The 27,761-nt window shown below is 38.4% G+C and overlaps 1 protein-coding gene across 1 annotated transcript; it reads right to left on the reverse strand.

Annotated features, from left to right (window-relative positions):
* Positions 1–1,753: 1,753 nt before the first annotated feature.
* LOC122669027 (CBS domain-containing protein CBSCBSPB3-like) lies at positions 1,754–27,567 on the reverse strand. The gene is made up of 14 exons (XM_043865640.1): positions 27,213–27,567; positions 26,968–27,136; positions 26,718–26,850; positions 19,548–19,718; positions 18,522–18,600; positions 18,283–18,396; positions 18,095–18,161; positions 10,372–10,477; positions 10,241–10,299; positions 2,917–3,026; positions 2,683–2,813; positions 2,494–2,576; positions 2,317–2,406; positions 1,754–2,145 (listed from the first exon to the last, which is right to left on the reverse strand). The coding sequence occupies exons 1-14, from the start codon at positions 27,353–27,355 to the stop codon at positions 1,954–1,956; spliced, it is 1,647 nt and encodes a 548-aa protein (XP_043721575.1). The 5' UTR covers positions 27,356–27,567; the 3' UTR covers positions 1,754–1,953.
* Positions 27,568–27,761: the final 194 nt, after the last annotated feature.

Consider the following 27,761-nt stretch of genomic DNA (forward strand, 5'->3'; position numbering starts at 1 on the left):
TAGCTTACGATTGGTCCTCTAACTTGAGAGGTCCTTATCGTAGCAGCTATGCATTATGGATTTTGGTGTACTAACAATTGATATCTCCCCGACTATATATCGGTGTACTAGATTCATAGTGTCAAGCAGTGTTTGAAAGAGATGCTCCACACGGAATCAACTACTTGTAATGGAAAATATCAGAGTGTGTGTTTATATTTGATTAGATGAAATCCAGATCTGATAGCACGTTTCGTAAATACTTAACAAAAATTTTTGAAATTATTAATTAGTATCAATAATTATTTTCTAAATGTGTTTGAAATATTTTTATTGGTCTAATCAACAAAACAAATTCTCTGTGCATGTGATTACAACGGTCTACGATGGTGACGATAATTATCACCATGCCCTGAGAACTGTTACATGATATTAAGTGGAGAGACCTAACCATAATTAACTGATGCATTGGGAGAAATAAGAATTATTTCATCTTTTATGTACATATCAATAAATATCTTTAATTGAGAGTTACAAACATTATCCAATATTATATTAGAGGTGGATATCCTAATGGGAGCCTACCTCTTCCCAATTTGACCATCACTTAATAAGAGTTGGGGAAAAAGTTCTATACGGGAGTATGGCCTCCGTCAGCACTCCCATGAGTCTATCTCTCTCCTCCCCATGTGAAAAGGCATCTCTGCCCCCCTTGTTTGGAGGAGAGAGATAGACACATGAGAGTGCTGGCGTAAGCCACACTCCCGGACAGAGAACTACTTCCCTAAGAGTTATTATCACAATATGATACATTGTTTGTTAAGAGAGAGCGAGAAAGATTTTATTTGATTGGCAGAAAGAATGCTAACCAATGTTGTGTCTCGGCAGTGTACCTGCGCCCAGACACAGCCCAGCTCAAACCTGGTCCTTTTCGCCTTTTGGGGGGATGCGTCGGTTTTTTCGTGCTGGGCTGTCTGGGCACAGATACAAGCTGCGCCCAGCAACCTGTTAGTGTTCCTTTTCCTTATCTGATTAAAGAAACTATTTTACTAGAGTTTCTTTGTTTGCATAAGAGTTAAGTTCCTTAAGCAGTACTCTTGATTAGGTTTTTCATGCCTGAAGGGTATATTACTTCTTACATACCTCAGAAAGTAGGTTATGATTTAGTTATGGAGTTGTTCATCAAAAGATCTTGGAATAGATCAAATGAGTTACTCCCTTAAATACATTCAGGTTGGAGACGTAAGTGTACCTGCAACCCATATATCCTTTGGTAAAAGTGAACTCATTTTATTTTATGATACCATTCATAGTACAAAATTCACTAGATGGTTTCTTCCAATTTTTTTCACATCCATAGATGATTGTTTTCCTGTCTATTTCAAATCTTCTACAGCAATCTAACCGTCATCTATTGTACTTTAAAAGACAAAAAAAACAAAAAACAAAAAAGCAAAGGTTAACATGTCAAACCAACAGTTGAGAGAGAGAGAGAGCACAGATTACCATTGCAACCCATGACTTCCCCATTTCTTGGATCAAGATGGTTTCTATAATTTGATACATTGCGAGATTCAGTACAATAGCCTGTAAAAACATGAGGTGCTTGGCAGGGTCTGGGAGACATTTTATCTGTGGATACACTTCTTGGTTCTACATCTGCAGGCTATTTGTATAACTCAATTGAGTTAGATACCATACTTTTGACTCTGTTTTTGGGTTCTTTCCTCCACGGTTCTAGGCTTCGCCGCTTCTTTGGAGTTTTGTTTCTTTCGGTCCTTTGAATGAATAATTATTTATTCCTTTACAAACCTTGGCATCTCGTGGGCCCTAAAGGAACAAGGCATAAACAAAAAAGAGCAACAGTAATCTAGGGAAGTACCATGAGTATTATATTTAACTCAGTTAATCTTCCAGTAGCTCTTCTATGAAACATTACAGCATGGAGAACTTCAAGTCAACCATATGCCAACATTACTGGCTTGAGCGCTTCAAGTATACCACTAAACTGATGCCTACCAATGCAGCTGCACCAGCCAAAACCCCCGACCGGAGAGAAAGCCCACCAGATTTCTGAACTGTTGTTGTATCCATTGAAGATCTTGTATCTATTGAAGATGATGCATGCTTGCTTGATTCAGAATAATCAAGATGTAACCTTAGAACCTACAATTGCAAAAAGTTGATCAATTAAAAAAAAAATTGCAGAACACTGGAATTGCACACCTGAATTGATTGGATTTAAGAAATTGATAGCGATTGAAGGATGGTAATAGTCCAGTAAAAATTAAATAGCAACACCCATCTATTGCTTGATCCAAAAGCAGGGATGTGTACCTTCAGTCCAGCTGATCTGGCATGATTAACAGCCCCAATAAGGTCACTATCATTTGAAAGTAGTACTTTGTCCCCTTCATCATCTTCATACTAAAGGATGAAACAAAAAGGACTGAGCAAAACCGTCCTAAAGCAAGTGTAAGCAAAGAAGAACAGGGTTCGAAATGAAAGACGCACCAAAAACTGAGGACGATTGTGAACATCGTCAGTCTTTATCCTCTGCATGACAGCAGATATAAGTTCATCCAAATGCTCAGTACCTAAGGGATAGCAAGAAAGGTAGAAACTGTTATTCAAGCTAACAGAACCCAAGCACAATGACTTCCTGACCCAGGTTAACAAAAGGATATTTCCCAGGATACATACCACAATTAAGCCTATGAATATGGCCCTTGTGATCCTGGAACTTGAAGTTAAAAGACTTCCCAAGTCCAAGTGGTGGATACATGAACTTGCTAGCTTCAGTACCTTCGGATGCCATTAGTGCAGACATTTCGCTGCAAAGAATACGCTTACATGCAGAATCATAGTGACAAAAAATATACTCAAGGTAATCAAGATACCACCATAAATTACATGAATAAGGCACCAAAATGCTACCTTTGGGTGTCATATTCCTCATCTGGTGGCTCCAAAGCGAGTGCAGAATCCCAAAACTTTTGCATCATTGTGTTTGTCATATCATTGACAGTTTCAGAGTTACCCTCAACCTGCAAGAACCAACCAATTCAGCAATTCAGTGCAAAGTCTCCTCCCCACCCCCCAACCCCCAAAAAAAAAAACAAATCTTTTGTTTCCCATATTTATGACAAGCATAACTAGCTATTAATATGTCAAATGCTTTTATTTGATAGCAATAAAGAATGCTAAATATATCTAAATAAACTTTGACAACCTTCCTCCCCCCGCCAATTAAAAGAAAAAGAAAAGAGAAAATTCATCACAGAATTATGTCCTAATTTGTGAAACTCCGAAAATTTTCTAGGATTTTATTTGAGTCATTTGACAGATAGGAACACTCAGTTTAGTAGGTTGGTAATACCTGCAGAGCTCCACTCCAACCCCGCCCCCCTAGTGAGCCATATTCAGGCCCTCCTGTGATGAAGCAGCCTATGGGTTCAGTTTTCCGTGCATTAATTTTTCCCATGTGTAAAAAATATATTCAATTACTCTTTGAAATTCAAGAAAACATGGAAAGACAAAGGTCTCTCTTTCGCCACATGGCAGAAGAGGTCTGCAGCAGGAACCTAGCATGTGAAGCAAAGTGGAAATACCATTTGGAGAAGAGCAAATAAACAGTCTCAACAGGAACCAAAGGCTGTTGCACAAGAACACGCTACCTGTCGTCACCAATCAGTGCAGATAATTCCTATAAAATTTATTCATTCATCTATTAATTAATAGACAATTAGTGGATAAAGTCTTAAAATTAAAAACACAAAGAAGCTTAATACAATCATTCAAAAAGCAGAGGCGAAGCCGAAAAAACCATCAAACTTAAAAGAACAGGGCAACTAAGATGTCTGGTAAGGCTCGTAATGGCTAGATGCCTGGTAACTAGGCTAAAGCACAGGTCAGAGACAAATTCTCAAAATCAAGAGCACAGAGAAGTTTAATTAACACTGAAAAGCAAAGGAGAGGAGGAAAAATCCATCAAACTTAAATGACAAGGCAGCTAAGATGCCTGGTAGACACATCATCGCCAGATGCCTGGAAACTAGGCTAGAGCATAGATCATAGATACAAAGAATCAGGGGCTCAACCATGGGAGACACATTCTTTTGCCTACAGCACATATCATGTACATGCAGGCTCTAAATTTATGGGAAAAACTACTTTATGTGGCCCAGTTTAGGAAGGGCTTCGTAAAAGGTCCACTCTTGTAGTGTCACGTGGACAGATGATATTTCAACCGTTGGATAGAGAGGACAAGGTCTGGATTAGCCACAAGCCAAGTTTCAAAGCCTAACTCAAATCAAATAACCTCCCGTGTATTGGCATACATCCTCATGTACATAATTGTCACGGCATCAAGGCAACCCAAGGCGGTGGCCAGGTGTCGCTTAGGTGGGCACATACAAAGGGTGGGGGTTAGGATGTAAAATAAGAGATTTAAATCTTTTAACATGTAAGTTTTAGGAAGGGTTAGAAATTAAAATGAGATTTTGATCTTTTAAGATGTAATTTCTAAGGAGGGTGTTATATATAAAATTTATTTCTTCTTTTACTTGCAAGGAAAATATCTCTTTTTAACCCTTAATTACGATTACACCTCTTCGACTTCCTCTCTTTTTTGCAACCCCAGCAGCTGCTACAACTCCAGTGGCTGCTTCTTCTTCTTCCCTTTTCCTTGCAACTCAAGCAGCCACTGCAATTCCTGCAGTGGCTACTTTTACTTGTAAGGAAAATATCTCTTTTTAACCCTTCATTACGATTACACCTCTTCGACTTTTTTTCTTTTGCAACTCTGGCAGTCGCTTCTTCTTCTTCCCTTTTTCTTGCAACTGAAGCAGCCACTGCAATTCCTGCCATTGCCACCGTCTGCAACTCTGGCAACCACTGTAACTTCTTCTCTTTTCCTCCATTTTTAACCTGCTTCTCTCCCAACCCCCTCTTTTCAGATTAATTTTGGGACTTAGGATCCTGAGTCCTGGAAAACTGCTTTGTCTCCAAAGCAACAACCTTGACAACTATTGATGCAGTGGCATTATCATGGCTGGACTGGCAAGACCCAATCTGGACCTAGACCAACACAAACCAGATCCAAACCGGGTTTATGGTACAATAAAAGTTGGTAGGGGCTTATTCTTGTAATTGCTTTCTTATTTTATTGTGGGGCATGGTTTAAATCTCAATAGAAACATGTATTTTCGACCGAGATATCTCGATTTTGTAAAAACCAAGACGAAACCTAAGTGTGAAACGACTTTGTACCTGGTTTCGACATGTTGAGACTTAATTTCAGACATTTTGCAAGTTTTGACCTGAACCTGGTTGAACCACCTATATAAATTCACTTATCCTCATCGAAACTTAGGCTCGAAATGGTATCAAACCAGGTCTGGCACTGATTTATGCCAAATATTATTTAAGTATATGCTTTTTATATTATTTCTTTCATTTACTTAAGATATTATTCATAAACTAGCAAATACCCCTATTTGAATCCAATAAAAATAGTTAAAAAATAAAATTCCAAAAGGATAAAAAGTCAATCCCTAGTTCGAGAACAAAGGCTGAATTTTGGGTTGTAGGGGCATCCAAAATTGCTTAAATCTAATTTATATTGAAGGAGTTAATTTCATATCAAACATTATTTGATGTGCGGGAATGTTGTTTAAAATCGCCCTGAATCGAAATAAATTTTTAGACACCAAAACAAAAGATTATTTTGCCGTTCTTTTGGTTTTTAGTGATGTTCTATCACAATACGATTTATGGACTTTTTAAATTTTAGAAAAAAACCCTAGCATTTGATGGGCTGCTCATCTCTAAATATGGTGACAGAATTAGACATGATATTGGTTCTGATAGACTTACTAATGTGTCTTCCATCCTTCATGATGGATCTTAGCATCATGGCCCTAGCAATTCTCTTAATCTCATTGAGGTTTAGAGCACTCCTCAGCTTTAGTCCAAGACTTGGGGGTAGTGGGGATAATGTACTGCGGTTGCAAACTCTAAAAAAAATTCTCCAATTCTTCTGCATGGGATTTGGTGAGATCTAGAGCTCCTAAAGTTCTCTGGTTCATGTTGGTTTGGTTTAGCTCAAACATTCCTAAACACTACTTTACTGTTTGGAGAGCTATGATGATGCAGGTTTATCACCAAACTGGGCTTCTTTCCATAAAAATAAGTCTAGTGTTGGGTTATAGAAATGTTGGGGCATATTTGTCACGGCGTCACGGCAATCCAAGTCGGTGGAGGGGTGTTTGATCGATATATCGATACGTCGCCTACCATGGCGATCATATCGACCATGTTTTATTTTTTATTTTCTATATTTTTTAATGTCATTTAGTATGCTATAATATATACCCTATAACATCAAAAATCAACAAGAAAGTGTACTACTAATCTACTATGGTTTAATTCATGAAAGTGTAATATTTATTAGTGTACTACTAATCTACAAAAGTAACTAAACAAAAAAAAAATTAAAAGAACATAATTTATAATTTTATATTGAGTGAAATCAGTGAATAAACCTAATAAACAGCCCATATAAACAACAACAAAATTGCTGATGTGAATATGTGCTTGCTTCTGTTGTGTGTGTGTGTGTGTGTGTGTGAGAGTGATGGACTACTGGCTGTTCACTCCCTGTCTGTGTGTGTGTATGTGTGGCTCTGTGCAAGGTAACAAGAAGAAAAAATTTTAAAAAAAACACCTTCTTTGTGACTGTGCAAGCCTGCAACTGCAAGGCAAGAAGAAGAAAAAAAAAAAAAAAAACCGAGAGAACTACTGGCTGTAATAAATCCCCCCCCCCCCCTCTATCTCTCGACTCTGTCTCTGTGTGTGTATGTGTGGCTGTGTGCAAGGTAAGAAGAAGGGGGGGGAAAAAAAACCCCTTTGTCTCTGTGCAAGCCTGCAACTACAAGGCAAGAAGAAGAAACAAAAAACCGAGAGGTCTATGATTGTGTGCAACCCTGCAACTGCAAGGCAAGAAGAAGAAAAAAGAAGAAAAAAAACCCGAGTTCTGGGACTCTGTGCAAGCCTGCAACTGCAAAGCAAAAAGAAGAAGTTAAGAAGACGAAGAAGTGAGAAGAAGAACTGAAGAAGAAGGATCAAGTTGCCGGAGGACTGGGAGGAGATTGGAGAAGAAGAAGAACCAAAGAAAAAAAAATAAAAAATTACTTACCTGGAGGTTGCCAGAGGGGTTCGAAAACTTGCCGAGAGTTGCAGGAACTTAAGCCAAAGTTCTTCTTCTTTCTTTGCCTTCTTCAGTTCTGCTTCTTCTTCTCACTTCTTCGTCTTCTTAACTCCTTCAGTCTCTGTGTCTCTGTCTCACGAACTCTCTCTTCTGTCTTGAACTTTCACTTTGCGATTTCTATTTCTCCCAAATTCCAATTCCAATTAGTAATAGTGTTTCAAAATTAGGCCATAGTGTACTGTTTAATGGTTTTAATTTTTTTATGTTAATGTGTATTGCAGGTGTAACTTTTCCAGTTACACCTCCAATACAAATCAAGGAAAAAGCATTTAAGCTCTTAAATGGTTTTAAAAAAAAAATTTAAAACCTAAGTTTTATACACTAATATCGACCGATATGCCCACATATCGTGGTATGGCGTCCATGGCGGAGCCATGGAGGCCATATCGGGCAATATTTGTACCTCATCCATGTCGGAGCTTGATATACTTGCTTCTCCAATGCCAGGATGCCATGGCGACACCAGGACAACTATGATGTTGGGCCTTTGATCCCATGGGTTTTCTTTGTAATAGAGCACTTTTATGGGCTTAAAGTAGGGGTACATAGATTGCATACGGGATTAGCCCTATACTTAGTTTATTTTCATATTTTTGCATTTTAAATTGAACCAGTTGAACCACTCGTCCAATTTAAGTGATTTTAGAATATTCTTTTAGGATAGAATTTTTTTAACTTAAGTTATATTTTAGGGTCCACACCTCTACACGAATTTTTTTTTGGTAAATGAATATATTACCGAACCCTAAATGGGGGCAGGGAAACAGAACCAATATACAAGAAGAGGAAGAAGTGAGGAGAGAGGAGGGGAGGGGGGGCAAGGGGCGTCAACCAGCCTACGCAGAGGAGGAAGGCCGCAAAAGGGCAGTGTCAAGGCCCCAAAAATTTACAATATGTCTGTTCTTCACTTCTTCCAGTTGTCAATGGAGTGGAAGAGATGGCTTTCCAAATCACGTCGAAAGATCTAGAGTTGGAAGTCCATATCCTGAGGTTTCTTTCCAGCCAGATATGATGAATCGCAACACCAAAAAAGCTTTCCAATAATGTCACAGATGGAGTTCCCTGAAAAGTTTTTGAGCAACCAAAGCCATTCACAATCAAAACTCAGGACTCTTCTGCTCCGCGGCCAGATGGAAGACAAGGCCTTGTTTCAGATGGAGGAGGTGAAGGGGCAATCAAAGATGAGATGGGGGGTGTCTTCTCGGCCAATCCAACAGAGGATGCAAGAAGGGTTGGCAGGGATGGTGCGGTGGATGAAGAAGGCTTGGGTTGGTAGGCAAAGTCTTAGGGTTCTCCAGACAGTGAGGTTGTGGTGGGGATGTGGCCAGTGAACCAAATTAATTTGTGCCATGGAACAAGAGGGCTCGGCTCTCTGGTAAGGTTCCAAGCTGAGGAAGCGGTGAAAAGACCATTGGAGGAGGGGAGCTAGATAACCTTGTCCACGGAAAGGGGGCGGGGAGGCTGTAAGGAGGGAGGGTTACCCAAATCTGGGAGGTGATGACAAGGTTGAGATGGGGGTGGGGGGTCCAAGAACCTGAGTTTATGAGGGAAGAGACAGGGGCATCTTTTGGGAGACCTGAGGAGTATATGGCTCTGGGACCAAGAAGGTTATCAAGGATCCCTAAGGGGTGCCAGGGGTCAAGCCAAAGGGAGGTGGAGGTGCCATCAGCAATGGAAGAGATGCCACGAAGGGTAAGAGGGAGTGTTTAGTATTTAGACTCAGCCTGGGAATTTCTATTCCTAGGCTGCATAGGAATTAGGCCTTTGGCCAATGTACAGAAAGGACAAACGTGGGGCTCCTCTTTACCTCACTGTTTTATGAAATCTGCTCTTGCAAGCTGCTACAACCTTTCTTCTATTGAAGATCTGCTTTGTGTGTGATCAAAGCTGGTGGGATTGGTGTGTGATCCAATCGACACCTTGCAGTGTGAAGCCCGGGTGGTTCGTTGGTGGGATTGGAGTTTGATCCAATCGACAATCTGCGGTGTGAAGCCCGAGTAGGTCCTTTCAAGTTCTACTTTCAAGTTTCTGTCAAAGATTCGATTTTTATTCAAGTTCCTCCATCAACAAGCTGTAGTCGATTATGTTCTGCCATTACAAGTCTGAAACATTCCTCATCCCCAAATTTTATTTCTAATCCTCTACAGCCCCAAACCTAACCCTAATTTTGACCTAAATCCATTTTCTACCCCAATCAGCTTACCAGTTCATAGCAGATCCTTTTTATTGGCTCCTAGTTTGTCTCCTACCAACCTAGGACTACATTATATGCCCAGAGAGTTTCCTACTTAGGAGTTTCTTCTTCAAAGAAATTTGTCAATTGACAACTGTTGTCTCTGTTGGAACTCCTTGGAAAGTATGAATCATCTATATTTTTCCAGTCCTTTTTTAAACTCTGTTTGAAAAAGTATTCTTAGTAAGTGCCGGCCAAATCATAGGGCTATTCTTACTTTTGACAGAGAACAGAAGTGGGTCCATAAGGTATTTAATGGCAAAACTTCCTGTGACTCTCTGGGTAAGCTGGCTTTTAGTATGGTTATGTATCATATATGGTGGGAGCGGAACAAAAGATGGACGTCCTCAAGCGTTCAATTGAGCAGATTTGGAATGATATCAACTTTGAGATCAGGAATAAAATTCTTCCAAAATGCTTAGTCTGCCTTGACACTGGTAGAAATAGGCATATGACCTATTCTTCGGATCTTCCTCTCTTTTTTCTCCCCCCCCCCCAACCAATTTTTGTATATCATCCTTTGCTATTGTTTCTTCCCTCCCCCGTTGTTTTCTTGTTCTCCTTTTTTGCTTTTGTTTCTCTTCCCCCCGATTTTGTGCCCCCCCCCGATTTTGTTGTATCCTCCTTTTGTTAGTTGATTTATTTAGTTAGGGGTTTTTCCCCTTGGTTTGCCTTCTTGGCTTTTTTTGTATTGTCTGTTTTTTCTTTTAATATATTATCCATTCACTCAAAAAAAATGCATTAAAATGATACTTTACCATGGAAATTGCTGCATGAGTGATCTGGAGGACATCCACGCAAGCAGCAATGCATCCATCTGCAGACAAAATATTATCAAATCCAGGGTTATGAAACAATATCTTGCTGAAATTAAGAAACTAATGCTCACCTTTATCTACAATAGGAAGATGTAAAAATTTCCCTTCATGCATTATATGCAATGCTTCAAGGATTGTTGTCTCCAGTGTTGCACATTCTGGATTGGGTGTCATTACCTTCAAAAGAAACCACATAAGTAAGGTAATGCCAACAAACTGACAGTAAGAAAAAGACCCATTCATCCAGAGAGTTTGATGTTCCAGGGAGACATCACCAGTGCAAAAAGGTATAATATCAGATCACTAGCTAGTCACTAGTTCAATTGTAACATACCAGTTGTTCATTCAAATCCACAGGAACAGTGATATTTTGCCCTAAAAGCTGATATATATATATATATATATATATATTCATGGAAAAAAACAACACATACTGGAGAATATTAAGCAATAGAATCACATTATTTTATGTCAATAGCATCACAAGTTAATCTTTAATGTTGAATTAGCTGGGAACAATCTTCAATATCAAAAGACCTAAGAACCATTTAGACACTTTAAAAGTGTAGGAAGTCGAGCAAGATAAACCCAGTACTGTAGATGACCGGAGTATTAATATGAAATGCAATACTAAGCTAACTAGCTGAGCTTTGAATTCAGAAGTAGAATTTGGATAATCATTAGGAACTGTCAAATAGTCCAGAATCAGAAACATAAATCTTAGATACATGAAAGTATATATTACGCAACCATTGCATCACTTTAGAAAGCAACCTTTTTATCCAAGCCTACGTCTACATACTGCAAAAGGACAGGTTCAATGGGTGAGCCAACCTCTCCCCCCCCCCTCCACAAGGGTTGAGTCTTCTCTAGCCTAACCTAATCAGGTTACTGGTTAAATATGAACCTTGTGAGCAGATTCAATTGTCAAAAGAAGCTTTCCAACAAGTCCAAGATTGCTTAAATCTGATTTATATTGAAGTAGTTATGTACCGGTCAAACTTAATTTGGCATATGCACGAATGTCGTCGAAATCACTCTAAATGAAAATATTTTTTTGGACATCAAAACAAATGAATATTTTACCGCACTTTTGGTTTTTAGCAATGTTTTACAATATTAAGATTTATGGAATTTTTAGATTTGAGAAAAACCCCAGCATTAGAAAGTTGAAAATTGCACATACCACCGCAAATCCACTTTTTGTGTTTGAACTAGGGGGTTGAATTTTTGTCCTTTTGGAATTTGATCTTTTAACAATTTTTATTGGATTCGAATAGGGGGTATTTGCTTATGTATGACTAATATCTTAAGTACAAACATTTACTTAAATGATATTAGGCATAAATAAGTGTCTGTATTGGTTTCCCACTAAGTGAAACTCTTATTTGGACTTTGATTTTTCAAAACCTAATAGTGTCATTGTGTTTAAATGGCCCAAAATAGGTTGTATACCAACTTTCATGACTAAACTAGGTCTAAAACCCACCAAAACTAGCCATCGAGTTGGAAAAAAGAAAAAAAAAAACCCCAACTCGCTATTTGACCAGCTCAAAACCTGTACTCGAGACGAGTTTTAGTTCCTTGATCTGGATATTCCATATCCCCAGTGCAGAGGCTTATATCAAGCTTCCCATGTTTGCAAATGGCTTTTGAAATTTTAGGGAGTCGAATCGTATGATTTTAGGGAACCTTACTCTGTCCAGTTCCTGTGAAGGGGGTGAGGAAGGGAAGAGAACAAGCTCATTGTGCCCATAGACATTATGTACATTATGGGTAAAGTTACCTACTAGGCATCACATCAATACAGACATGGGGCAGATGGTGAAGATCCAATGGAGTACCTAGCCCTAGTAAAGCCTGATTATCATCCAAGTAAAAAAGAAAAATTTTCACTGAACAAGAAAAACAATAGATTGCAACTCAGAAGCACACTGATGGGGCCATCATGCCCCCCTTTGTGCACCATTACCAGAGGCACAGGAGAGTATTTCCACGGAGCCAATTGCTATGGTTCAATGATGATTTCAGAGGCTACAGGCTAGCACGAGGATGTTTGGACACCTAGGGTTATTTTAGTCATTTTTATTTTAGTATTTATGTAAATAAGTGAAGGGCATTTAGTACTTTTGTTTATTTAATTCTGCAGTTTGCTTTCAGGCCTTATAACTTAAGTGAGAGCATTTTGTTACTTTCTTTTGCTTTAATTAGGTTAAGGGTATTTTAGGGATATTCATTTATTGTCTTTTATTTAAGTTGTAATCAGCCACTTTATTGAGGGATGAAGAATGAAGAGAAAAATTATTGCATAAGGCTTTCTCCCTCCCCCTTTCTACGATTCTCCCTCTCCTCTCAAGGTACGACTCTCTCTCTCCCTCTCTCTCTCTCTCTCTCTCTCTTATCTCTCTCTCTTTCTCTTCCCCTCCCCCTCAGCTCTCCTTTCTCTTCTCCCTTTCCCCCCTATTGGCGTGAGTACCCTTCTCATTCCCTGCTGCCGAAACCCCTTCCCCTCTCATCCCTCGTGGCCGAAACCCCCCAGCCCCCATTACCTCCAGTCCTCTCCATCTCTCCTAACCGAAACCCTTTCTTCCCCATCCTAACCCTATCACTAGCCATCCCAGCCCCATTCCCTGGTTTATCTTGAAAACCCTAACCCTAACTCAACCCCTACAGCCTATCCCTTATTCTTAACCTTGAAACAAAAATTTATATTTATGTTTGCATGGTTTTCCCACCCTTTTCAACCCCGAAACAATACCTATTTTGAATTGGTTGCATTGTCTTAATATTAAATATATTCCTAGTGCTTCTACTTTTTTTTTTTTATGGAAAGAAAAACTAATATTACTGAGAGAAAGGGCTTACAGAGTTATGGACACAGCCATTTATTCATATGATTGCTTCTAGTTAGTGGTCTATTAATCTTTGTGGACTATCATGCATGCATAATGATTCTTTGAATGCAATGCCCTGAATCTTCTTACCTAGGTTTGTGGAACTAACCATACTTGTTGCTAGCATTGTTTCTAAAAGCTTAAGGTGTTTATTCATTTGATTTATGGTGATATCTTGCTATTGGAAAATTCTGTTATTTATTTCTAATGTTGAATGTAACATCATGCAAATTCCAACCCTTGTTTCACGTCCATATTAGGGTTACAACCTGTGGTCCTATCCTACTGCGGGATACCTTAGTTTCTAGGGTTTGTCTTGTATCACACACCTTTGTTCGCTAAAAGGTCGTGTATATTAAAGAATAAAAAGATGAGTACAAACAAGCTGGAAAAACCCAGAGACATCAAACAAGAAATTGCTAAATCAATCCCCCCACCTACGGCATTGCCATCAACAAGGGAGTCGACTAACAGACAAGCAAAACAACAGGGAAGGGGAAAAAGCAAATTAGCACCACCGGAATCTAGGTCTTCCCTGAGCATCAACCCTGAGGTCCTCTTCAACCGAAACAGGCCATGAACCAATGGGAGTCGAATCCTCAAGCTTGGCAGCCGACTTTGCAAGAAAATCTAGCACCGGGTTAGCCTCTCAAAAGCAATGGAAGATTTTCCATTCAATATATCCCCAAAATAACCTTGAAGGGCAGTGAATTGTTGCCAGACAAACCACGGGACCAACAACTTCGATACCATGATCACCCTCAGAAGCATACCAGTAACTCTATTTGCCCCCCCCCCCCCAGACAGTTCTTGTGTACAAAAGTACCCGCCTCATCTTTCCTTTAACCAAATTACTCAAAACAAAGTTTGATATTACAAAACTACCCAAAACAGTACCCCATTCTCACCACTTGTGTTTTCTTGACTTTTTCCCCTCCTTCCCCATATCCAGGTACTACAATACCACTGCCTGGAGCTCCAAAGCCTCGATTCAAGGAAGATCAATCATAGTTAATCAGGGACACCTTTTATTCTTCACAACTAGAGTGGGGAGTAAGTATTAGTGCTTCCCCCACTGGAGCCGGCAATCTCACTTGTAGCAAAACTTCGGCATTCTTTCTTGCAGAGACTCCAATTCCAGACACAAGGAGATACAGAGAGCCAAGAGTGTATGTCTGTTTTGGATTGGAGAATTTCAAGCTCCTCTTTTAAGCTCAAGAGAACTCCTTTGCCCAACCAAACGATGCATACCGATGATTTCCAAAGCCAGAGGGAACCCTTTTACCACTAAATACAGATATAAACCCTCTACTCTTTAATTAGTATTTTTACACTTCAATCAATGATTTCCAAAGCCAGAGGGAACTCTTTTACCATTTGTCGTTGTTGACTTCTTGTTGAATGGGTGTAGTGAAGGAGTGGTAGTGATTAAGGTACTGCTCACCCTTCTCCATATACTTTCCCAGTCCCTTTTCTTCTATCTTGCCCTAGGAGGCGGCACCAATCAGATCAGCAGCAGCGTTGCGGCGACTTTTCCTTTGTCAATCTTGTCCATATCATGGCTGAGGCCGGATTTTGCAGCCTCAGCCACCACCTTGGAACTGAACAGAAGTTCCGAGTTAGAAAGTTGGCGCCTGTGGTCGTGCCTTGTGTGTTGCTCCTGAGAATGCAACTCCATCCTGATTTGCAGGAGAATATTAAACCTCTCAAGCTTGATTACTTAGAGAGATACAAAAAGAGATAAAGAGAGAAGCTTCTGTTTTAGGAGAAAGTTGATGGGCTGTTGGAAGAAAAATTATATATGGATAAGGGTCGCCTCCTACCTAAATGCTGCCACAGTTTCCACATCGTTTGCACCTGCATGTGGTTCCAATCCCTCTCTACCTGCTCACTCTGCAGAAAATGCCATTAGTTTGGAGATTATGACGAAGCACCCACCAATGAAACTCCGGTTGAGTTGCTTGAGTTCTGGTCTCTGTCCGTCTTGCCTTCTTGACAGAGATGAAATAGATTGTTCCCCCTCTACTTCTGTCTGCATCTTTTCCTTCTTATCCAGCAACTTCGTCGCTGGAAACTCTAGGAAGACACTGGAGGCTGTAAATATGAGGTGCAAAGAAGCAACGAGAGTTTGATATGCTTGGAGTGAAGTTACCGAACACGGGAAAGGAGGGGCAAAATTGTCAAAAAAAATATAAAGGATGAGAGAAGGATACTGTTTTGTTGGGTAATCTGATTAAAACAAAGATTAGGTGGTTAATTTGGTAAAATGAAACCTAATTTTGACTAATCTTATAATTTTCCCATAAATAAACTATATTACAGCAAATAAATTTTCAGCAAGTATAAGAAAATCTCATAGGAGGTCTCTAAAAATAACAAAACCTCTGAGGATTTTGATAAATCATCGGCTTCCCTTGGGATTAGAGGATCAGTATCACTTACCTCCCTCTCATCACATGTTAGTCAGTTTAAGCCCTCTATCACATGTTTGTCAGTTTAATCAACAAAAAAGGCCGATTTAATTCAAATATTACCTTTCAACCATTTGTAGCCCAAATTATTTGACTAATTATTAATTAAAAGGCCTAAATTCCCTTATTAATGTATTTAATTCCTCTAATATTCATGGTATCTTTACCCCATATAAGGTATTGCATTCAAAAATATAACCCACTACTTATCCAATGCAATAGCACCCAAACTATCAACTGATTGTTAAAGAAATCATTGCCACTAATTTAAGTAATTAACCACACAAAAAAGAAGTTACAAGTGAAAGCTTTATTTTTCTCTTTGAGATGCCTAAACAGCAAAAGGATTGAACAACTAACACTGACCAAGTCCCAAAACCCCAATAAGACTTTGCAGTTTTATAAAAGGTGGTGACTGGTAATAGTAAATCTCACCAAACCCAGCTTTTAGAAAAACAATCCAGCCCAAAAATTGGGGACAACAGTTTGTACAGTTTGGATTTAGTTCTACGTATGACACTTCTTTTTCCACTTCAAACCAGACCCAAAAACTCTGGTAACATTATTCTCCATGACCCAGTAATCCCCATAAGAACCAACTTCATCATATTAAATAAATTTTTAAAAACAAAACTAATAAAGCATTTAAAACATAATGATGTTGGTTCTTTAGGATCTATTTAAAAAGCCCAAGCTTGGTTAAAGCCATGTTATCTACCTCACCAAGCATAGTTATCAAGGCGGCAAGGCGACCACGGCATTTGAGGGCCTTCCTAAGCGCCTTGGCGATAGGGCGGCCGCAAGGCGTTGCCTTGGCGAACAAGGCATTCTAGTGTTCTTTTTTTTATATAACCATTTTATTTGGCACAAATAGCATATTAAAAATTATATAATTCTACCATCAACATTGGCCATGTATAAAGAGCTGATGTCTAGTTGTCTACAATGATAGAAAATAGAAAAAAAATTAAAAATATAGAACTAATACTCTAATAGAAGACTAGAAGTACTACAACAGCACAAACATTGGCACCTTTGTTATGCACAAGGTTTAATTAAGAAATATGAATCATATGACATCCGAAAGCATGGTTGGAGAAGGAGAGAAAAATTACAGCTGACTTGTATATTTATGAACAAAATATCTGTTCCCTTCATGTTTGTAGTAGCATTAAAAGTTTTATCCAAACTATTTGCCCATGCATCCTGAAAATTAATTGCATAAATGACCAAGAGATGCCCCAAGAACCCATTTTCTTTATTTCGTTCAATCATCCAGAGTGTGAGGAAATTAAAGAGGATATTGCCAATAGAATTAGGAAGGGTCGAAGGGATGGATGAAGCAAAAAGGTGCTTCTGGTGATTGAAGGAATAAATATACAAGTCAGGTGTAGGAGCACCTTATCTTTTCAAAGAAAAATTATGGGCAACGAAACAGCAGATTCAGAACAGAATCAACAGATATGGGCAACGAAACAGCAGATTCAGCACCTTATCTTTAATCATTAACAAAATAGACCAGAAGAACTCAAGAAAGGGAGTACGAAGAACTGAAATAAAATAAAATAAAAAAAGAATGCATAAGTGCACAAAATTACAATACTTACCGGTGGAGGCAGGGGATGTCGCCGGAAACCGGTGGGGGTGGAGATGGAGAATGAGATGTCGGAAATGAAGGGCACAGATTTTAGAAACCTTGATGGACTGAGGACTGAGAGGGAAGTGATGAAGTCTCAACTCTCAAGTTGCCACTGCAAGCCTGCAACTCCGGCAAGTCGCCGCTGCCGCTGCTTCTTTTCTCTGGAGATTGAGAATGAGATATTGAGATGTCGCAACTAGGAAATAAAGGGGTCAAAGGACTGAGGACTGAGAGAGAACTCAGGGAAGCCTCGAAGGAAGTCTCAAGGTCGCCGCTGCAAGTCGCCGCTGCCACTGCCGCTGCTTCTTCTCTTTCATGTTTTTTGTTCTTTCGATTTTGGAATGTGAAGGAATTCGATTTGATAAGTTACATTTTAGGTTTTTTTTTTTTTAATTTTAAGTTTTAACTTTTTACTTATGATTCCATGCTTCTCAAAGCATGGAACTAAAAATACACCCCCAATGAGATATTTCCAATTAGAATATCTTATTAAAACATAAAAAAAATTAAAAAACAAAAGCAAACCTAAAAAAGGGTCTAAGGCGACCGCCCAGAAGAAAAGGCGTCCCAAGGCGCTTAAGGCAACGCCTTGCTGTCCAAGGCGCTCGCCTTTCTGTTACACACTAAAGCGTCCAACCGCCTAGACCCTCTAAAACCGCCTGGACGCCATGGCGCCGCCTAGGCGACACCTTGATAACTATGTCACCAAGAAGAAGAAAACAGCAGGGTTACTGCAACAAGATAAATGATGGAGAGCAGGGTTTAATGAAGGATGGGAACATGTAATAACCTTTTCCACAAGAGTCAGCTCAGGGGAAAGACTTTGAGCCACAACTCGCATAAGTACATCTTTTGAACTGCAGCCAAGTGCAAAAAACAATAAAATAAGTACGCAGAAAACTTAAGCCATTAGACACCAAATAAAATGCATCTTCTATCAACAGGTGTTCCAAGCAAAGTTGAAGAAAGCCCTCGTACGTAAGTATCCCCTGAGGTTTGTTTCCAGTTGCAATTATAACTGAATTAACTCGCAACTCTCGCATCTTTTTTGTTGCAAGATAGACAGGATCTGATGGAGATGCTAGTGCAACCCTGTAAGTGAAAACAATTACAAAAAATAACTAACAAGAAATCAATGCCAAAATACCAACACAGTAATGGAAAAATTATTGACAAAGGCAGCCCAATAACCAACTAATAAACAAGTTATTTAGTACTTCGAATTTTCAGGGATGATGGTTGATAAGGAAGGCTTAAACATCCGGTCCCTGAGAGTTTCTATGAAGGCATATGGAGCTGCATCCAAAAACAGAAAATAGAAAAGTAAGATGGAAATATCAACTTGCTACCTGGCATTAAAAAATAAAAAAAGATCAGAAGGGGCAATATTTCTGGGATCCGGGTAAGTTACATAGATTCCTTTATTAGGTAAGATTTCAAGTTAATACAGCTAAACCAGACCAGCCATGAAATTGGGGACAAAATAGTTGGTCTCATGTCAAGTTTCACTGTCAACCACAATTCTACAGCCAATGGTATGACTTTTCCCCTTATAGTTTCAACTTTCAGAATTTTAGAATTGGAAGTGGCATACAAACTTACAAAGAGGGACATATTTTACCAACAGATGTGATGCTTATGATGAAAGTCACCAGAAGAGGTGGCATAGTAATATGTGAAGCCCTTTTCGGCAGCCAACTAAAGCCACCAAGTGGAAGATTCTATGTGCACATACATTTCTTTCCTAGTTGACTGCCTGACGGACCCAGCAAACATGTCCCAAATATCAAATTGATCCAACCATGGTCAAAAGTTCACAGAAATTACCAAAATATTTGGGTTTTGCAAGAAATTGAAAAGAACGACTTTCGAAATTTATTGAAAATTCACTGAAATATTTCTGTTTCAGCAGAGGACAAAATGGGGTCAAAATCCAAATTTCAAATCTTAAACCCAACACACAGTATAGGTCATTATAAAACTCAAGAGAAGAAAGAAGGAAAACTAAAACAGAGAAGCTTGTTTCTTTGCATCATCATTTCAGTATTTAACTCAAAATCAATCATGTATTTACCAATAGAGGTTTCCAACACAATACTATGATACCATGCAAGTAACTTTAGTTTTATTAGACAAAACATAACTTTATAGTCTCCAGATAGAAGATTTAATAAGATTAGAAATGCAATCATTAAAGATCCTTATCATTAAATGAGCAGGAAAATCAATATGGGGAAAGTAACCTGAAAAATTGCTTCCCCATTGACGTTCCACCCCTTCAACAGCAGCTGCAATGGCACTTCCTTGCTCGGCAGCCTTTTCCATTCTAGATATAGCATCATAGAGGCACTTTGTAATATCCAACAAAGCAGTAACTTCACCATTTTCAACAACAGGGAGGTGCCTAAACTTTCCTGGAGTAAAAATGACAAGGGATTAAAGATCAATGCAAGTAGAGTAGACATCAGCAAGTATTACTCATATTCCACTCAAAAATATTAAACACACACACACAGAATACAAACCAGAAAAGAAGACTATGAAAATCATCAATAGAAATAAAGGCAATTAGACTGGAAATAGGTTCTTACATAAAAAGGTTGGAAGACTGAAAATCATCAATGGAAATAAAGGAAATTAGACTGGAAATAGTTTCTTACATAAAAAGATTGTAAAGCAACAAAACAGGCCTCTAATGGTCACTAGTTTCAGCAATTTTAATCAGTGCAAAGATCGCACACTAGATTGTGTTGTCAACATCTGTAGCCATGTTTTAGATAGGACCAAGGAATTAAGTATCGGAGCGTATCGTATCGTCTCGGCCGATACGTCTCGGTATCGGTCGTGGCCGAGACGAGACAGGTCGAGACGTATCTTTTTTTTTTTTAAATGTAAATGCCTCAAATGTATCGGTATGTATCGACCGATACATATCGATACGATACGATACGGTCGATATGTATCGATACAGACGAGACATGATTTAAACCATTATTTTATTATTTTTTAAATAACGATACGTATCGAGATGTCTCGGTATGTATCGATATGTATCAACCGATACATATCAAGACGTCTCGATACGTATTGGCAACTTAAAAACCACATGGGCCCAAGTCTTTTTAGAACAGAAAACTCGAGCATGAGCAGGCTGGCCAAAAAAAAAACAGTTCCAGCTTTGAGAAACCCATCAAAAAACATCTTTAAACTTGGTTTTTGCCAAAGATTTGTTTAGGGCTTTGATTCCTTTGCCAAAAACGATCCTAAAGGAGGTGAAATCTCATCATTTGCTGCATCTAACAGCCCACATTCGAAATCAAAAGGTGTTCTTGAAGGGAAAGGTAGGTTTTTTGAAAAAAACTTGATTCTTTTCTTTAAATCTTTGATTTTTGGTATTTTTTTTGCTATGATTCAAAGGGAATATGTTAACCTAACTTAGTATTGCATTCTTTGTATACATTTACAAAGATTTGAGTTAAAAATCCATGTTTCTTTGCATTTTTTACCCAAAACCGAAAATTGCTTCTTTACAATGATTTTTTTTTATTTATTTTCTTCTAAAATTTAAAACAAATGCTAATGTATATAATATATGTACTACATTATGTATAGATCTATCACATTCCAAGAAGATTATATATTTACGCTAAAATCTATCACAATAGTCACTCCTATTGTTGAAGACCCTTACAGACATGACTTTGATCCACCCCGACATTCTTCATGGCAATAGAGTGACTTTACATGTAGGAAATTTCATCTTTTAATCTTTTATAACAATTTCAATGTGCCGTCCTTGTCTGGTTATTGATTATTCACAATTCTTAGTATATATGCATTATATATGACACAAATTGCTTGTTTATATTGTTTTTATTGTCCAAAAGTGTATTTCCATGTGTATTTTAATCATTTTCATGCGTTTCTGCGCCGATCGATACGATACGATACGATAGATCTCTTAAAATCGCCCGACCGATACGATACCGATACTTAAATCCTTGGATAGGACAAACCAAATGCAAACTTTGGAATTGCATACGCGAAAGTTCTGTCTACATGCACTTATGACAAGATTTTCATGCACATCATCCACTATACAAATGTAAAATCAGCAATGGATGCGTCAGAAAGACTAATCAATCCAGAAAACACCAAAACTAGATGGAACACCATAGTCTGCACTCTGCAGAAGCAAAATAGGAAAGGCACGGTACATGCGTTCTAGGCAGACACCAGCTTTTCCATAATCCTAGGGTAGCAGACATGAGAGAAGCACAGAGCATTGATACTTAATCCATAAAGCTACAATATTTCACAGTTCTATAAGTCAACATGCAGATGTGCCTCTTATTTACTTGAGATTCATCACAAGCATAGTTGTCAAGGTGTCGCCTAGGCGCCGCTTAGGCATGCAGGCGGATTTCTAGATGCCTAGGCGGCGGCTGCCTTATTGTAGGACGCCTTGCATTGGTTTAATTGTTATCGAACTACGTTCTAGCACTTATTTATGCCAAATGTCATTTAAGTAAATGAAATAACAATTGTTATTTCATTTACTTAAGATATTATTCATTAATAAGCAAATACCCCCCTATTTGAAACCAATAAAAATAGTTAAAAAATAAATTCCAAAAGGATAAAAAGTCAACCCCCTAATTCAAGAACAAAAACTAGATTTTTTGCGGTAGGTGAATTTTCAATTTTCTATTGTTGGGGTTTTTCTCAAATCTAAAAATTCCATAAATCTTAATATGGTAAAACATTACTAAAAACCAAAACTGCTGTAAAATATTCATTTGTTTTGATATCTAAAAAATATTTTCATTTAGAGCAATTTTGACAGCATTCGTGCACACCAATTATGGTTTGATCGGAACACAACTCCTTCAATATCAATCAAATTTAAGCAATCTTGGATTTGTTGGAAAACTGGTTTTGTGCTCTACCTAATACAAAAAGTCTCATGTAAAAATAAAATCATTTGATCAATCAAATTTCTTAGAGAACAAGAATATTTCTCTAAATTGAGAGCAGGTTAATTAATTATTGATAACATCATATTTTCTAAGAACAGTATTAACCAAATGTGAGACTAGGTATACCATATACCTGAAAATGACAAATTCCAAGAACATATAAACCAAATGTGTCCTTTGATTGTTTCACACATATAACTGATATATTAAAAAAATAATATTGGAACACAATTTAGGCCGCCTAGAAACCACTTAGGGAGGACCTCGAACTCCTTGGATCGCCTAGCGCCTTAACAACTATGATCACAAGATGTACAAGAAGCACAAAGTGTATGCTTCTTGCAACATGTGCAAGCTGAAAAACCAGTGGTAATCTAAAACTTAGCAGTGTTCTTAGCATGGTTCTAAATCTCAATCGAAACTTATATCTAAGTTTTGCAAGAAACTGAGACGAAACTAATATGCAGTACCAAATGATTATTTTACCGACTCGGTTTTCATCGATGTTTTACCATATTAAGATTTATGGAATTTTTAGATTGAAAAAAAAAAAACCCGGCATTAGAAAGCTGAAATGTTCACCTGTCGTCGAAAATCAGTTTTTGTTCTTGAATTGGGGGGATTGACTTTTAATCCTTTTGAAATTTGATTTTCTAACTATTTTAATTGGATTCAAATGGGGATATTTGCTTATTTATGAATAAATGAATAATATCTTAAAAACATTTGCTTAATGATACTTGGCATAAATAAGGATAATTTTCATTCGATAACATTTCCAAGAACAATATACGCCATCAAAATTGGGACAAAACCACAACAACTACAGATGTAAATGGATCGAATTCTGCTCGGATTTACTATCCGAATCCGAATCCGTTTACCGAATGACATATCCATGTCCGATCCAATATTCAACAGTTTTTTAAAAACTAATATCATATTCGAATTCGGGAGTCTATCGAATATCCGGATATTATCCAATCCGATAAACTATCCAAATAGTAACGAATCTGACCTATATCGATTATGGATTTCCGACTCCGATTACTGATTACCGACTTCGATTACCAAAATATCCTTATAAATGTGTTTATAATACGAATAATATAGTAATATATCATACACTTTAAAAAAAATATTAAACTGATCGCATTTTACAATCGGATAGTAAATTAACCAGACATTATCTGGATCTGAATCCGAATCCAATTATCTTTCGGATGGATTCGGATATTTTTCAGAAACCACTAAACAAATTCGGATGCGGATTCTCGGCTATCCATTTACATCCCTAACCACAAGTACCATTTTGAGTGTTTTTTATGCGAAACTAATGCATGGATTGGATTCAAAATGTCAAAAATAGACAGCACAGCCAAAATAAGGGCAAAAAAACAACTTCTGAGCCTCGAAACCAAGGCTTCGATTTGGCCTAGAGAAAGTACTAGCATAGTTGTCAAAGCGTCGCCTAGGCGTCCGGGGGAAAAAATGGGGCTGAACAGTGTACCGCTTTTCCCTAACACACTAAAGCGGTCACCTTGGGCACCTAGGCGTCGCCTTGGGTGTCTTTTTAGTTTCAGATTTTTTAAATTTTCTTCGTATGAAACATATGATTCTAAAAATTTACATTTTATTGGTTGTCTATTTTTTTTCCAAGCTGTGAGAAACATGGAATCATTTGGTTTTTAAACAAAAAATCTAAAACAAAACCTAAGTCAACTTTCCTAATTCCTCTCGCACAAGAAAGAAGTCACAAAGGAGAAGAAGAAGAAGCAGCGACACACCTCTTCAAGTTCAAGCAAGTCAGTGACAACTTCCACTACTCCGGCGACACATTCCGACCAACAACCCTTAATCCAGTAAGTTGTTCTTCCTTTTTTTTCCTTAATTTTCTTTCTTCTCTAAACCTAACGGCCACCATCTTCCTCTGTTTTTCCTTCACAGTGGAGACATCTTCCATTATTCCGGCACACCGGCTGCCAACATCACTCCTATTACTCCGGCGACATCTTCCGGCCAACATACCTTATTCTGTTAAGCTGTTCTTTTTTTTTTCCTTCTAATTTTCTCTCTTCTAAACCTAATGGCCACCATTTTCCTCGGCGCCATCTTTCATTGTTTTGGCAGTCCAGCTGCCAGCATCACTCCTATTACTCCGGCGACATCTTCCGGCCAACATGCCTTATTCCAGCCTTTTTATTTTCTAATTTTCTCTCATCTCTAAACCTAACGGCCACCATATTCCTCTGTTCCTCCTTTACAGCAGCACATCTTTTAACTTCCAGCATTCGTTACATCCCACAGTACAGGGCTACAATCCTTCCACCAGCAGCGCATCTTCCAACCTCCATAAATTTTTTTCTTTCAATTTTTAGCTCTCTCTCTCTCTCTCTCATGTGCTTTTTTCCCCATGTAACTACATACGATCATTGTTTTTCTGTCATTTTGTGATGCATTTCTTCTCTGTTCAGTACTTCTGTTTCTTGATTTTTGTCTAATTTTCTTCTAGTATGTGTATGTGTTACTGTTAGTCTGTTACAATTTCTGAGTATCCAATGATACAATCCCATTATTCTGAATATGTGTATGTGTTGTGTATGTGTTACTGTTAATCTGTTATACAATGGGTACAGTCCCATTATACAATGATAAACTTTTTCCTTTTTTTTGCACTCCTTTTTTTTTAATCTTTGCCCATTAATGAATATTGCAATATGTTTTATAATTTGGCATCTTGGTTCTTAATTTAGTTACATCTTAATTCTTACTTGTTTTTCTTTGCAATTTGTTATACTACTAGTAATAAATATAACAGATACATTAAAAAAATAATACTAGAATGCTTAAGTTGCCTAGGTGCAGCCTAGCGACCGCCGAAGCGCTTAGGCAAGACCTCGAACACCTTGGATCGCCTAGAGCCTTGACAACTACGAGTACCAGGTTTCAACCGAGTTATGGTCAAAATCTGGCATATCTCAGTTTCGAGGCTGGCCAAAACAGGCCTCAAAACTGAGATTTAGAACCTTGGTGCTTAGAGGCTTTTCTTTCCAATTAGGTGCCCTAGCATCTTTTCTACCCTGATAAACTGATGTGCTCCAATCATTTGGGTTCCATTCCTCAGCTGAATACAAATCAAGATTTCTTTCCTTCCACCTGAGGACTCCGATTAGATAAATCTATCTAATGCTTCAAGACTGTGCGTTTGTGCATAGGCAAGATCGATAGGAACATCTACGGTTTGCAAAAGGTGATAGCCTAGGTAATTAGCTACTCCTCTATCTGGACCTCTTAGCTACCTAGGAGTTTAAATGCCAATGGAGCTCCAGTGAAACAAATTTAACTCTCAAATCAGTAAATTGTACCACAGGATAGCCATATGAACCCTTGTTCCTAATTCCTTACCATTTCTTCGAAACTCATTAGAATGATCACAAACATCCATATTGCTAACCCAGAAGGTCATGCTCGATTTCTAAGACTTCTAATAGCAATTCAAGGGCTCCTTTACTACCAAGATATTCACAAGGAGTAATTTTCCACAACTTCTGTCGATCATACTTTCCCATTTCTTTGAAATGTTCTACACTGCGGGTCATAAACATGAAAACCTATACAAAGATTAGAAATATGAAATAGGTCAGAAGACTTGCTATAAGAGTACATTGGCCTTATAAGGATGTAAAGCTAGCAGAAAATAGATTGATGATAGGCATCGTCCTGATACTCTAATCTGCTTCCTAACTCCATAAGAATCAATTCATCGCCACAATGATTACAACCAGAACAACTATGGTATCATCCCCCACAAAATTATAAGTAGAATGACAAGACTGCGATAAAATCATTGTTATCTTCACCAACGTGAAATAATAGTAATTCCATCAAGAAAACTCCTACTTGGTGCCATCAATCAACATGAGATTTGTATAATTCACTATAAAATATTAGCCCAAAGCTTTGGATGAGAACCATAATATTTAAGACTTTGTCCAGATGAGCTTATCCATAACTGCACATGCTATTCCCATATCGCCGGGAGGGTCATTGTTTTACTATGTTTCCAAATTTCCTTCTTTTCTGATGCCATTTTCTTATTTAAGGAAATATACAGAGACTGCAAAAAAGAGGGTGGGTCTTGGTGCAACGGTAAGGTTGCTCCATTGTGACCAAGTGGTCACGGGTTCGAGTCTGGAAACAGCCTCTCTGCAAAAGCAGGGGTAAGGCTGCATACATTACAACCCTCCCCAGACCCTGCAGTGGCGGGAGCCTAGTGCACTGGGTATGTCCTTTTTTTTATACACAGACTGAAAAAAAAGGGGGATTACTTTGTTTTGTTAGCGCAAGGTCAAGGTGACTGCGTTTAAGAACTTATAATCCTACCGATTTCAATAAACCAAGCAAAAGAGCAGCAAATTGAGAAATAGAACTAACCTTGAACCATCTTCTGCAGAGCCTCAATGGCTAACGAATCTGATGTAACAAAAACTGGATTCCTCGTCATAATTTTTGAAACAATCGTCTGCTCTGGCCTCAACCCTTCAGCTACAACTCTATTGGAAATGTCCTGAAACCAGAACATAAAAAAATTCGAAGAATTGAAATGATGAAAGGAGAAGAAATTAAAGCAAATATGAGGCCTGAGATACATAAAGTGATAGCAAACAAGAATCAACTACGAAACCTTGTCAGTAATGATTCCAGACAGTAAGCCATTGGCATCAGTAAGTAGAGCTGCGTCAACACGGCGGGATGCCATCCGACGACAGGCTTCAGAAACAGTCGTCCCCTCAGGAATTGTAAGCGATTTCGACAATCTCAACTTCTTCACCGTTCTCTCTCCACCAACAGACCTGCATTTATTTTCATTTAAACAACAAAGGAAACCAATAAAATCCAACCAAACAGAGCTCAGGGACTGAATTATACGATTGAGGAGGAGACGATGGCTTCGAATGGTTTCCATTACTGTTGCCGTTCTCAACAGCAGGGGCCGATTTCTTAACAGCTGACGGACCACGCCTTGGATTCAGATTGTTTCTCCTCGGATGAGGAACTGCTGAGCTGCTCATCTTCGAGCTTTCTAATTAGAGATTGGAGAGAGATAAAAAGATCGATTATCGCTTCCTCTGAAAACCCTAGACGCTTGAAACAATAAAAACCCTACGCTTCTAATCAGAAAGAGATTAGAGATTATAGCAGCGTTAAAGGAGAGAGGGTGGGAGGGATTCGAAGGGTTAGGGTTTCAATTCCCTTCCCTTCCCCTCAACTCGCTCTTTCTCTCTTACTCAGTTCCTCCTTCCCTCCCTCCCTCCCTCCTTCCCTCTCTATTTCTGAGTTTTCTCTGTCCTTTCCCACCAGTTTTGCTTTGCAATCTGAGATTTGAAATTAACTTGTTATTAAACGGATTGCAGAAAATCACGGGAAATGTAGATTACTTTGAAATGCTATATAGATTCTTTTTGGACGGTTGAGGAC

This window comes from Telopea speciosissima, chromosome 7 (genome assembly GCF_018873765.1).
Source record: "Telopea speciosissima isolate NSW1024214 ecotype Mountain lineage chromosome 7, Tspe_v1, whole genome shotgun sequence".
Classification (NCBI taxonomy): domain Eukaryota; kingdom Viridiplantae; phylum Streptophyta; class Magnoliopsida; order Proteales; family Proteaceae; genus Telopea; species Telopea speciosissima.